Source organism: Quercus lobata, chromosome 1, assembly GCF_001633185.2.
Source record: "Quercus lobata isolate SW786 chromosome 1, ValleyOak3.0 Primary Assembly, whole genome shotgun sequence".
Classification (NCBI taxonomy): domain Eukaryota; kingdom Viridiplantae; phylum Streptophyta; class Magnoliopsida; order Fagales; family Fagaceae; genus Quercus; species Quercus lobata.
In genome coordinates this window covers 205,365-217,760 of record NC_044904.1, presented here as the reverse complement: position 1 = coordinate 217,760, position 12,396 = coordinate 205,365, and the positions used below count along the sequence as shown (strand labels likewise).

Genomic DNA, 12,396 nt, shown 5'->3' with positions numbered 1-12,396 from the left:
AATCTTCATTAGCCTGAATAGGCATGGACGATTCTAGTGGCGGAGGCAGAAAAGTTTCTTTTGGGGTAGTGTCTATTAATTATGAATTGACAATTGTATATGTAATTAATCACTCCAACTCAAAAAAAAAAAAAAAAAAAAGGATTTTATATCATTATCATTTTATATGTAAATAATTTGAAGATTTCTTTTTATAATTTCTTTTTAGATATAAACAGTAAACACAGACACACAATTTTATTCTCAAATCAAATGATTATGTACTTTGTGATTTATAAACCACATGAATATCATATAATGTTCACCGACCTGGACTTGATACCATTGACTACCTAGGAGAGAGCACAGCAGTAATATAGAAGCATAAACAATGATAAAATAGTTGATAAAGAAGAGAATAGCAAAATAGATATAGTCAAAATAGATTAAAACAGGGTATGGAATATGAAAACTGAAACAAATAAAATCTTACTTGAAAATACTTCTGTCTTTGATTAAAACTGAAAACTTCTGTCTTTCTTACAAGCTTTGAAAATAAACACTGTCTGAAGAGTTACAAGATTACAAAGTAAAATCTATAAAGGGTTACAAGATTGTCTGTCTGGAAAGGTAAGGTTACAAGATTACAAAAAGATAAAGTAAAGTACAAAAATCTTTCTAAGCGAGAGTACAAAAGTCTTTCGGGGAAAGGGAGAGCTAGAGTCTTTCTGAGGGAGAGGGCTATCTTGGATCTATTGGACCTTGGAATTGAAATGGAAATTTGGACCTAAAAACTGGACCTTAATTCTGGACCTAAAATTTGGACCTTCGAACTGGACCTCCCTTCTGTCTTCGGAGTCTGTCCTTTTATAGATGAAGTGAACCATGGTAAGTCTTCAAAAGTAACCTGAGTTAAGTAAAGTGGACTCAAGTTAATCTGTCGGTAGAATCTTGAACAGTAATAGTCTGTCTGTATGTGAATAATATTCTGTCAAAATATCTTTCAAAATCTGTCTGTATCTATCTGGAAGTTATTCATGCATGTCGGTGAATAGTGATCTGTCTCTAGTGAATAGTGATCTGTCGTTGGTGAATAGTGATCTGTCGCCGTTGTCTGTCAGAAGAGTATTCTGTCTGTCTGTGCCTTCTGTCTATCTGTATCTGTATAGTTATCATAATCTAGCAGATCAGAGTTGTCCTCATCATGCTCGTGGTACACTCCATAACAATTACATAGGGCACAATATGAAATAAGTCGGTAAATAGGACCACGATCCTTTGCTGTCATTTGTCTGGGATCCTTAACAATCTTTCTTTGCCCAATAAGCTTTCTTACTGAAGGTCTTGGGCCATATATAGCTATCCTGTTTGTGTAGCCATATAAGTGGAAGCCTTCTCTGTCTAATTCTTTCTGTACATTATTAATCTTGTTACTCATGAAATTAGACCATTCTTGAGTCAGAGTACCTGGATCATCAAGTGATAAATAAGTATCTCCTGTATACCAATTATGTTCAGGGATACAACCCCAATCATGGATAAGAACTAAAATGTGGGCTGGTTGAACTTCCATATAATAGCTATTATTCCAGGCTGGAAGAGTACTCCAGATTAGTAATTTCATATAATTAAGTCCTTCAATCTGTATGGCTGCTTCTCGGATGACATTAGGAAATAAACTGATCTGATCTGCAGAAGTTATGGTTAATTTGCTGATAAACCCGGCTTCTAGCAATTCAAATAACCAAAAAGGATCACAAATTACTGGATCTTCTGTCTCTGTATTGATAAGTAATCCCGGGCAAGGATTGTATCTGTCTCCTAGTCCTTCATAAACTCTGTCTGCGTCTCCAAAACTTTCATACCATGTAGCTTTATGAGATAGCCATGTATCGTCTGTCATATCTTCTGTCCTGATAATTGCTGTAGAAACTAATACCGTAAAAAGATGAATCCATCTGTCATAAGAACTTGTTAGGGCTTTATGAGTCAATATTTTCTGTTGAATTTCAGGAAGTAAAGCTGTGATGGCAAGTCTCGTATTTTGCTGAATCTTAGGGTGGAGCTTTGAAAAACTTGTTCCCATAAGATAGCTTTTTAGAGACTGTGATTCTGTTATTGTGGAGCTTGAATCTCCATCCTTCTTGCCAGGGAGTTGACAACTTAGTGCTTCAATAACTGCACCAGTGTTAACAAGATGTAATTCCAAAGCCTAAAGGGTCATTTGGAATAAGGGTTTCTGTCTAAGGGTAAAGGCTGCCTGTAAATTATCAAGAAGTAGTTTAATATGAAAAGGAAGGTCTGTAAATTCTCCGTCTTGAAACATAAGATCACTGTCGGGTACTTTTTACAGAATTACACTTTTATCACCACATGAATACATTGCCTCTGCTAGCAGTGTATCTTGAAGATAATATTTTAAAAAAATGGTTTATTTTTCAAACGGAATAAAACTTTGAAAGTGCTTGGATGGTTCGACAAAGTAAAAAAGGAAAGAGAAGGGAGGGGAGAGAGTGTTACTTTTTTAGGGTATAACGGTATTTTGAATATATGAGATGCATCCATTTTAATTGACTGTCATTTCTCACAGACGCGGAGAGAGTGTCCTAGTTACTTTTTCCGCAAGTCTTTCCTGAAGTCTTTCTCTCATCAAAAAAGGGTGCTCTCCTCAGTCTCTCCTATCTCATTTCTCTCTCTCACAAACTCAGATCAGGTAAGGGAATTTCGATCTTCGTGTGTTTTATTTGTTTTTCTTTCCTTAATAATTCTCAATCAGTGAATTTGCTATCAGCTTTATGAATATTGTTTTTGAAAATCTTTGATATTTTTTTATTTCATTGATTTCTATTAGATTGCAGATTTACGGATATCACAAAAAATTATATCTATTTCTTTGGCTAGATACATGCCTTCCCTTCCACAACCCCAATCCTTAAAATGGCCCCCAAATGACTCACCAAAGCTATACTTTCTCATAAATAGAGACATGCATACATGGATACTGTGAATTCTTATCCAATCAGGGATCAGAGCAGAAAAATTGAGTAAATAGACATTGTCCTGTTCCTCGTTTAAAAAAACAAAAACATTGTCCTTATTAATTAAACAAGTATTTATATTTCTATATATAATTTATATATATATATATATATATATATAGCATAGGATCACCACTACTGGTTAAAGAGACTTGTCGAGAGATAGTGGGTGTGGGTGAAAGGGTACATCTACGACTACGACTACGAAGATGGAGAGATCTATGGGTGTTTGTGTAGTTGTAGCGGTGTTGATGATGGTGATCAGTAGTAGTACTGCTGTTTCTGCTGAGGGTAAGAGTAGCAAATTCCAGTACTACAGCCAGAGACACAGGAGAAATCTGCTTGCCAATGGGCTTGGCTTGACTCCTCAAATGGGGTAATACTATACTCCAAACTACTACTACTACTACCACCTTGCACTTGCTTAGTCTCTCATTCTTCTTCTTTTCAGTCTTTATCTATTTATTTATTTTGAAGTTTTAAGTTTAACTGCAACTACTATAGTTTTGTTGGTCGGTGACTGTGAGTGATGAACGACCAGTTTGTGCTTGTCACGTGACAATCAACTGTTTGTATCAGATAATCAAAGAAAAGATCTAGCAGTACTGTTTGTTTGATATTGTGTTTGTGTGTATATACAAACCCATTAGATCAGGTTCAGGTTCAGCTGGGTCCTCCTCATCTGGATTGCTGTACTGATTAGCAGGGGCGGCCCAACATAATTTGGGGTTTAAGGCGAAAAATTTATGCGGGGCTTTTAATATGTAAATATTAATTAAACAAAATTATTTAATACTAATCAAATTAAGGTTAATTTGATACATTAAATACATAAATAATACCAACTAGACTAATGTTAATTTCATATAGAGAATTGAATATCATAGTTGAATTATAAATATTAATAAAAAGAAATAAAAATATATTGCAATTGAAAAAGATACTTTATTCTGGATATAAGACGATGCCTAGTTAAATAAAGTTGTAATCTAATTTTTAATTTTATATTTTGATTTTAAGAAAGAGAGATAGATATTATTTGGTATGTGGCTTTGTAGGATATTAGTTTACAAAAATCAAAGCCTCAAACTATCAGGGGAGATTAATCTATAATTGATGATTTAACACATTTGCAACATCTTTTTGAAATATTTTAGGGTTTCACTTGAGTTTAAGTTCTATTGGTCTTGTAATTTGAGAGTCTTAATAGAAATGCAAAAAAAAAAAAAAATGCATTAATTAAAAGTATTATAAAATGTTCAAAATATAATGTGACATTGTCTCTCATTGATGAACTTCATCAATTTAACTAATGACTATTTATATCAATTTTTTGTGATTAATAACATGACAATTTGTAAGCCAATAATAAAATTTGTAGTATACTTAACATCACTAATAAAAAAAATGTATAACCTTTAGAAAATATATATATAGTTTTATAAAAATTTGGATTTTTAACTATGAAAAGAAGGGCTTTTTTTTCTTAAATTTTTTTTTTTTTTTTTATTTTATATTTTGGTGGAGCCTTGGGCCTAGGCCTAACTTGCCTAGGCCTTGAGCCGGCCCTGCTGATTAGCATTAAAGTAGCTTCTCTGTGGTAGGCACATGCACCGCACTACCACCCTCGTAATTCTAATGTGAACTTTTATTTTAATCCTATTATAATTGTTATTTATTTATTGTCCTTTTTGAGAATGAAGCATGTTACTAATATTATTCAAAATTGGCTAAATCAGCCTGTACAATATGGTGAATGTCTGGTGGTACTTCTTCCATCCAGACAGTTAGATTTGGCTCTCTCAGAGCTCTTTTTGCCAAAGCATGTGCTACATTATTCCCTTGACGGTAAACATGAGAATATCTGATAAATTGGAAAGCACTAGATAAACATTTAACGTCTTGAAGAATATGCCCATGTAAAGATAGTGACGAACTTGGATCTTGGAGTTCCCTGCAAATTACTTCTGAGTCGCCCTCCATTATCACTTTAGTTAGACCTAGTTCCATTGCAAATTCAGCGGCCTTCCTCGCAGCTAAGGCTTCAACCATGGCCACTGTTGTTGGGAGTGGTAGTTGTTGCGTCATCGATGCCATTACAGCTCCATCTTCATTTCTGATCACCACGCCAATACCAGCCCTTGCTTGCTGGACAGAAATGGCTCCATCATAGTTAACTTTGTAGGTCCCATGATCTGGTGGCTTCCATCTAACATGGTTCTTGTGTTGTGGCGTCCCGACCGTTTGGTGCAGAAGCTGAAACTCGTGTTTCCTATCTTTTGAAATTGCATAAATCTGGTCAAGTGGGCACGCCGTTTCCTTGAGCCGAACTTGATTTCTCCTATTCCACACAGCCCAGCTCGTGTAAGCCAACAAAGCTACGTCCAGCTCTTCTTCAAAGGCTCGTTTGAGAATATCTTTGATGCTTCGTCCTGCCATTTCCGATAGCCACCGCCACTGAGGAGCTGCATTCCACATTACCTGCACAGCAGAGCAAAAGAAAATAGCGTGAGAGCAATCTTCATCCCCTGTTTTGCAGATTTCGCATTGACCGTCTGGAGTGATCCGTCTGCGGCATAAGTTCGCTTTCACTGGCAATGCTTCTCTGCTAGCTCTCCACAGAAAATTTTTGATCTTGCTTGGCACCTCCAAACCCCACAGTTTCTTCCAAAAAGCTGAATCAGTATCTGTTCTTTGGGGTTGTACAGAGTTCTCAAATAAAAACCGGTATCCCGATTTGATTGAGTAGTTGCCGGAAGGCGTAAACGGCCAAACCAATACATCCGTTTGGTTTGTGGAACTCAGGGGGATATTTTTAATCGCTTCTGCTTCCTGTGCATTGAAAATATGATCAATAACCTCATTCCTCCATCTCTTGGTCACTGGGTTAATTAGCACCTCCACATTTGAGTTTTCTTGTCCAAAAAGAACCGGTGTTGTTATTTTGCCTGAAGGTTGAAGTGGCAACCAATTGTCCCCCCAAATCTTTATCTGCTTCCCGTCTCCCACTCTCCAAAGAGCCCCTTTGCGAATGACATCCCTTCCTTTAAGAATACTTTTCCATGCATAAGAAGCCGAGGAAGAATCCTTTGCTTCTAGTATGGAACTTCTTGGAAAAAATCTAGCCTTGAAAACTTTATAGAACAAAGAGTTGTCATCATGAAGGAGTCTCCAAGCTAACTTAGCAAGCATCGCCTCATTAAACATTGTCAAATCTTTAAACCCCATTCCCCCTTGATCTTTGTGTTGGCACATGTCTTCCCATCTAACCCAATGTATCTTCCTCCTATCTCCCCTTTGCCCCCACCAAAACTTCCTTATTAGGGTCTCGATCTCATGACACAAAGTGCTAGGGAGTTTAAAACAACTCATCGTATAGGTGGGTATTGCTTGGATAACTGATTTGATGAGTACTTCCCTATCCGCTTGTGACAAGAACTTACCCTCCCAACCTTGTAATCTCTTCCAGACTTTTTGCTTCAATTGATCAAAACTCACTCTTTTGTTCCTCCCCACCAAAGCCGGCAAACCCAAGTTTTCTTCGTATTGCTTCAACTCACTAACTCCAAGAGCTTCCATAATCTGTCTTTGCACTGCATTTGGGGTAGACTTGCTAAAAAATAGAGAAGTTTTATCTCTATTTAATTTCTGCCCCGACACCTTTTCATAAGATGAAAGAATATCCATCACCTTTTCACATTCATGAGTAGTAGCCCTGCAAAACAAAAGACTATCCTCTGCAAAAAATAAGTGTGTTAGTTTAGGACCATTACGGCATATAGATACCCCCTGAATATCACCTTTCTCCGTTGCTTTTTGAATCATTCGGTGTAGGCCCTCTGAGCATAGCAAGAATAAGTAGGGTGACAAAGGATTACCTTGGCGGATACCCCGGCTTGGTTTAATTTCTCCACTTGGTTCCCCATTCACCAGGATGGAATAGGTGACTGTAGTGATACACTCCATGACTAGGTCTATCCACCGATCCTGGAAACCCATCTGAGACATTACCGCTTTCAAGAAAGACCATTCAACTCGGTCATAAGCTTTGCTCATATCAAGTTTGAGAGCCATGAGTCCCGAATTTCCAGAGTTGTGATTTTTCATATAATGCAGTGTTTCAAAAGCAACCAGAATATTATCTGTGATTAAGCGCCCTTTAAGAAAAGCACTTTGATGCTCTGAGATAATATTGGGGAGAACTCTCTTTAACCTGTTAGCAAGAACTTTGGAAAAAATCTTGTAAAGCACGTTACATAAGCTAATAGGTCTAAACTCAGTAACATACTCTGGATTTTTTTTTTTGGAATCAAAGTGATGAATGTATGATTTAGAGAGTTTGGTAAAGAACCTGAATTTAAAAAGCTCAGCACATCATGAATTACATCACCTCTTACCAATTCCCAGAAGTTCTGATAAAATAGTGGCGGCATTCTATCCGGCCCTGGTGCTTTAAGTGGTGCCATTTGCTTCAAAGCCAACTCAACTTCCCATGCTTGAAAGTTTTCAGTCAAATTCTCATTCATTTCAGCTGTGACAATCCGCGCTATGGAGACCAGATCAGCCTCAGTAATTTCTGGATTGGAAGACGAGAATAGCTGTTGAAAATATGTCATGAACATGTCCGAAACTTCTTCTGGTTTTGTGCACCAGTTATCAGACTGATTTTTTATCCCAGTGATGAGGTTCTTGCGCCTTCTTTGAGTTGCTCGACTATGGAAAAAGCGGGTATTACGATCTCCATCCTTGAGGTACAAAGTACGCGACCTTTGTCGCCACATACGCTCTTCCTTATCCATTAGAGAATTTATTTCTTTTTTTAGCTCAACCAACTTGCTCGAATTACCTCCCTGGAGGACCCTTGTTTCTAACCGTGTCAAATCTCTCCTTTTTTTTTCTAATTGTTTTTTAATATTGCCGAAACAATCCTTGCTCCACTTAGTTAGAGCCTTTCCACAATTTTCAACCTTTTTAATCACCCTGCTATTTCCTGCCTCTTCATAGCTGATCTGCCAGACACCTTCCACCGTCTCACCGCACCCCTTGTCCCCTAGCCACATTTCCTCAAATCTAAACAACCTCTTCCTCGGTGCACAATCCAAATCCGACCATTCAATCCAAAGAATCTTGTGGTCTGAAGTTGTACTGTCCACATGATGAGTTCGGGTGCCTGGAAACTTTGAAAACCACTCATAGGAAACCACTGCTCTGTCTAACCTCTCCCAAATTGAAGTTCCATTGTTGAAAATTTTGCTCCAAGTAAAAGGGGAGCCCTTGAACCCAATGTCAATAAGTCCACACTCATCCAAAATATCACGGAAGGGTTGCATTTGTCCTGGTGGTCTTGTTCGTCCTCCGAGCTTCTCACTTTGCTTTAGGATCTCGTTAAAGTCCCCGGCGCACAGCCAAGGCAGTGAGGTTTGGTGGTGTAAGCTGCGAAGTAATTCCCAGGATTCATGCCGTTTGTGTGTTTCCAGTTCGCCGTAGAACCCTGTAAAACGCCATGCTGTCTCCGTATCTTTATTTATGATTGCATCTATGTGGTTCAAGGAAGAGGAGACTACATCAACCAGCAAGTCATTCTTCCAGTAGAGGACTAAACCTCCCCCTCTGTGGACCCGTTGAACAACAAATTTCTTATCAAAACGAATCCGGTCTTTCACGTACTCAAGCCTAGCTTAGTCTGCCAGTGTTTCGGCTAGGAACACGACAGCAGGAGCTTTTGCAGTCACTACCTCTGCGATTTCTTGAACTGCTAGGTGGTTCCCAAGCCCCCTGCAGTTCCAAGCGATGCAACTCATGGCGCTTATTTATTTATTTATTGTCCTAATACTGTAGTTTGCTAAGGACAAATATTGGTCTTGCTGTAAGATTTTCGAATATACAATTTTATCAGATCTTATCTAATTGGTGACCGTTGAAAGAGTGCTTTGTAATTAATTCCAAGTTCATCTCTACTTATCTTTTTATAATCATATCCTCTTCGATCACTTTTTTTAGTATATATTTATTGTTATTTTTGGATGAAAGCTTTTCACATTTATTACTAGAACTACTTTTCCTATTGCCTAATAACACCATGAACTTTAAAAAAAAAAAATCCTAATAATATGGATGGGGAATTGTGGGATTGAGGTGTTTTCTACTTATGTAGGTGGAATAGTTGGAATCACTTCCAATGCAATATCGATGAGAAAGTCATCAAAGAAACTGGTAGGTTTACTACTCAAATGCAATATTCTCCTTCAAACGTTAACCAGTGCTGTCTTTTTTCTTTATTTTAAATATCCTTAAATGAGGAACTTATATATGTCAAAAAGTGCTGTCAAAGTTCACATAGCAAAATGGTAGACTGCATCTATTGAGGTGGGAGAGATCGACTTACAAGAGTCCTTGTTTTCTTGGTTTAACAGCTGATGCTCTGGTCTCCACTGGTCTTGCCAAGCTTGGATATATCTACGTTAATATAGGTATGTGGCAATCGATTTACGTAGTTTCCCTTTTATCATAAATCGTCTTTTCTTTTAGCTAAGTGGGTACATGAAACTGAGCCAGAACTTCTATTTCTTACTTTCCCAGATGATTGCTGGGCTGAAATACATCGTGATGACAATGTATGGTTTCTTTTATAATTTTTGATAAGTTGGCTTCTCTTACAATTTTAGTGTTTTTGAAGTTTTTAAGAAGAATACAAACATTTGAACTTTGTAGTTGCACTAAACATTTGATTTTTACCTTTCAGGGTAATCTATTGCCTAGGAATTCAACATTTCCATCTGGCATTAAAGGTGTTGCAGATTACGTTCACAGCAAGGGCCTTAAGTTAGGAATCTACTCAGATTCAGGGTAACATGACTGTACTACACCCTAACACAACTTTATGCTATATGATAATTGTTCAATATCAATATTCCCTTGTTACTGAAACAACTAGGAAAACAAATTCTTTCACCTCCACTTTGCAGTTATTATACTTGTAGCAGAACTATGCCTGGTTCACTTGGTCACGAGGAGCAAGATGCCAAAACTTTTGCTTCATGGGTAGGAAATTTAGTTTTTAGTTTCTTTATGGGTTTTACTTTGTCCATTTTTGCTATTGACACTTGCAATACCAAATCATGCAATAATGAATTTTGTATGCAGGGTGTTGATTATTTGAAGTATGATAACTGTTACAATGATGGAACAAAGCCAACCGTTAGGTAATATAGTCATCTTGACATTAACCTCACAAGGAAATGGGGAAATGTAGATTTTTTTTTAAATTTTTTTCCGCACATTTATGTTCAAACTTTGAGTTATGAGAGTAATAAATGATCCGTTTATTTCTTCTTCTGTTAGATACCCTGTAATGACTAGGGCACTAATGAAAGCAGGTCGTCCAATCTTTTTCTCACTTTGTGAAGGGTAATCCTATATCTCTAACTTTTAAATCAATGTTGTGAAAGTCACTCCATTAATGATTTGTTTTTCTTTCACTTAATAGGGGGGACTCGCACCCTGCTCTATGGGGTTCTAAGGTTGGAAATAGCTGGAGAACTACTCATGACATTGCTGATAATTGGGCAAGGTAGATAAATTTCATGTTTCTGTTAAGTTAATAATTGATTATACAAATCCTGAGCCCAAAATCATTTCTTTTTGTTTGTTCTTCCACAGTATGATCTCTAGAATAGATGCAAATGATGTATATGCTGATTATGCTAGGCCTGGTGGTTGGAATGGTTAGTATTCTAATTTTTTTTTAAAACTTTATAGTCCACTTTTTTCTAAGAAATTTATTGGCATCTTATCTGCTTGACTTTGTACAGATCCTGACATGCTTGAGGTGGGAAATGGAGGGATGACAAATAATGAATATATAGTGCACTTTAGTTTATGGGCTATTTCCAAGGTATTTCAGCCAGTACCATGTGGAATTTGATGCTCTGATTTGTATGAATGCATATTATTGGGGTTTTGGCTTTCTGTTTGCTTAAACATAAAATGGTATTGTAGGCTCCCCTTATCCTTGGTTGTGATGTGAGGAACATGACAAAAGAGACATTTGATATCGTTTCCAATAAAGAGGTTATTGCAGTTAATCAAGGTAAGTGCATCAATTTTGTAACCGATTGTGTATTTTTCCTCCCGTCTTGTGAACTACTCTGTAGCAATGGTTATGAAAATTGACTTGATCATCATCTATAACAGATCGACTTGGTGTACAAGGTAAAAAGGTTAGGATGGAAGGTGATATTGAGGTAAAGTTTGCTTAAATTATCTTATGATGCGTAGTGTGTACTTTTGTCTCACTTCATAGGAGCAAGACATGACTTTTATGTTAAATTGCAACAGAATTGGGCGGGGCCTCTTTCGGGTTATAGGTTTGCTCTAGTTCTGCTCAACCTAGGCCCTGTGCGTCGTTCAATTACAAGCCTTTGGGAAGACATTGGAATCCCTGAAAACAGTGTTGTTGTAGCAAGAGATGTTTGGGAGGTATTTTTCGATTAAGCTTTCATTTCTCATGCCTTTTAAGGTCATGGGCATTTCAGTTCCACGTTTGTATTTATGAGATACCTTCTAATATATGTGTGCTGTGCATGTGTCTCTTGCAGCACAAGACACTGAAGACACGATTCGTTGGAAAGTTGACAGCCACCGTGCCATCTCACGGATGCAAAATGTTTGTGTTGAAGCCAATTGCTTGATGTCACACTTGGCATTGCTCTCTTCTATATGTTCTTCCTGTTAATTCCAAGCTACCTGATGCTGTAGTGTGAGAGAGTATTGAGATTTTACAAATGTCTCTTTTCTACGGGTTCATGTAACGAAAATTTTTCTGGAATAAAGAAGGAAAAATTGGAGGAAGCAAAAGTTTCATACTCCGTTAAAATGAGCAAAATGAGTAGTAGTGCAGTAACCTTTATACCCCCACAAGGCTGTTCCTTGTTCTGTTCGGCATTATCTACTATTCGTAATAGAAGAAAAAAAAAACATTATGTTAAGACAAATTATTATTTGGTTAAGTAAATAAATGATTAACCAAATTAAAAAAAGAAAACGGATTCACCTGCAATGCATTGTAAGTGTTATAGATATGATACTGATTTACAAACTAAATTGTCTTAGTTTGAGTTGAGTGGTGCAGTTGGAGAAGGTGATATTGTTAATGCTGATGCATAGATAAATTTCCAAAGAATATAAAACAAAGAAGATAAGGATGCTAGATTATCCAAAAGAATAATTGGTTAAAAAAAAAAAGAAGAAAACTTGGAACAAATTGAAATTTAAAGAAAAAAAGGAAAAGCATGGAGGCTGGGTTGTCCTCACAAGTTTTTTTTGTTTTGTTTTGTTTTTGTTTTTGTTTTTTTTTTTTTTTTTTTTTTTTTTTTTAAGT

The 12,396-nt window shown here is 36.9% G+C and overlaps 1 protein-coding gene across 2 annotated transcripts; it reads left to right on the top strand.

Annotated features, from left to right (window-relative positions):
* The first annotated feature begins 2,551 nt into the window (after positions 1-2,551).
* LOC115966530 (alpha-galactosidase 1-like) lies at positions 2,552-11,892 on the top strand. Of its 2 annotated transcripts, none has more exons than XM_031085811.1 (16): positions 2,552-2,692; positions 3,140-3,393; positions 9,172-9,230; positions 9,431-9,487; positions 9,597-9,631; positions 9,760-9,863; positions 9,983-10,058; positions 10,161-10,219; positions 10,377-10,424; positions 10,504-10,587; positions 10,677-10,741; positions 10,829-10,911; positions 11,016-11,106; positions 11,211-11,260; positions 11,355-11,495; positions 11,615-11,892. In XM_031085811.1, exons 2-16 carry the CDS (start codon positions 3,227-3,229, stop codon positions 11,705-11,707), a joined length of 1,212 nt encoding a protein of 403 aa, XP_030941671.1. In that variant the 5' UTR covers positions 2,552-2,692; positions 3,140-3,226; the 3' UTR covers positions 11,708-11,892. The 2 variants fall into 2 exon arrangements, with proteins under 2 accessions (XP_030941671.1, XP_030941633.1); XM_031085773.1 differs by having other exon boundaries at positions 10,359-10,424.
* Positions 11,893-12,396: the final 504 nt, after the last annotated feature.

Coding starts and splice junctions, on each gene's coding strand:
- LOC115966530 (XM_031085773.1), top strand. CDS start 3,227: ATGGAGAGATCTATGGGTGTTTGTGTAGTTGTAGCGGTGTTGATGATG. Junction 10,220..10,358: donor GGAACAAAGCCAACCGTTAG/GTAATATAGTCA, acceptor TTCTTCTGTTAG/ATACCCTGTAATGACTAGGG. Junction 11,496..11,614: donor TAGCAAGAGATGTTTGGGAG/GTATTTTTCGAT, acceptor TGTCTCTTGCAG/CACAAGACACTGAAGACACG.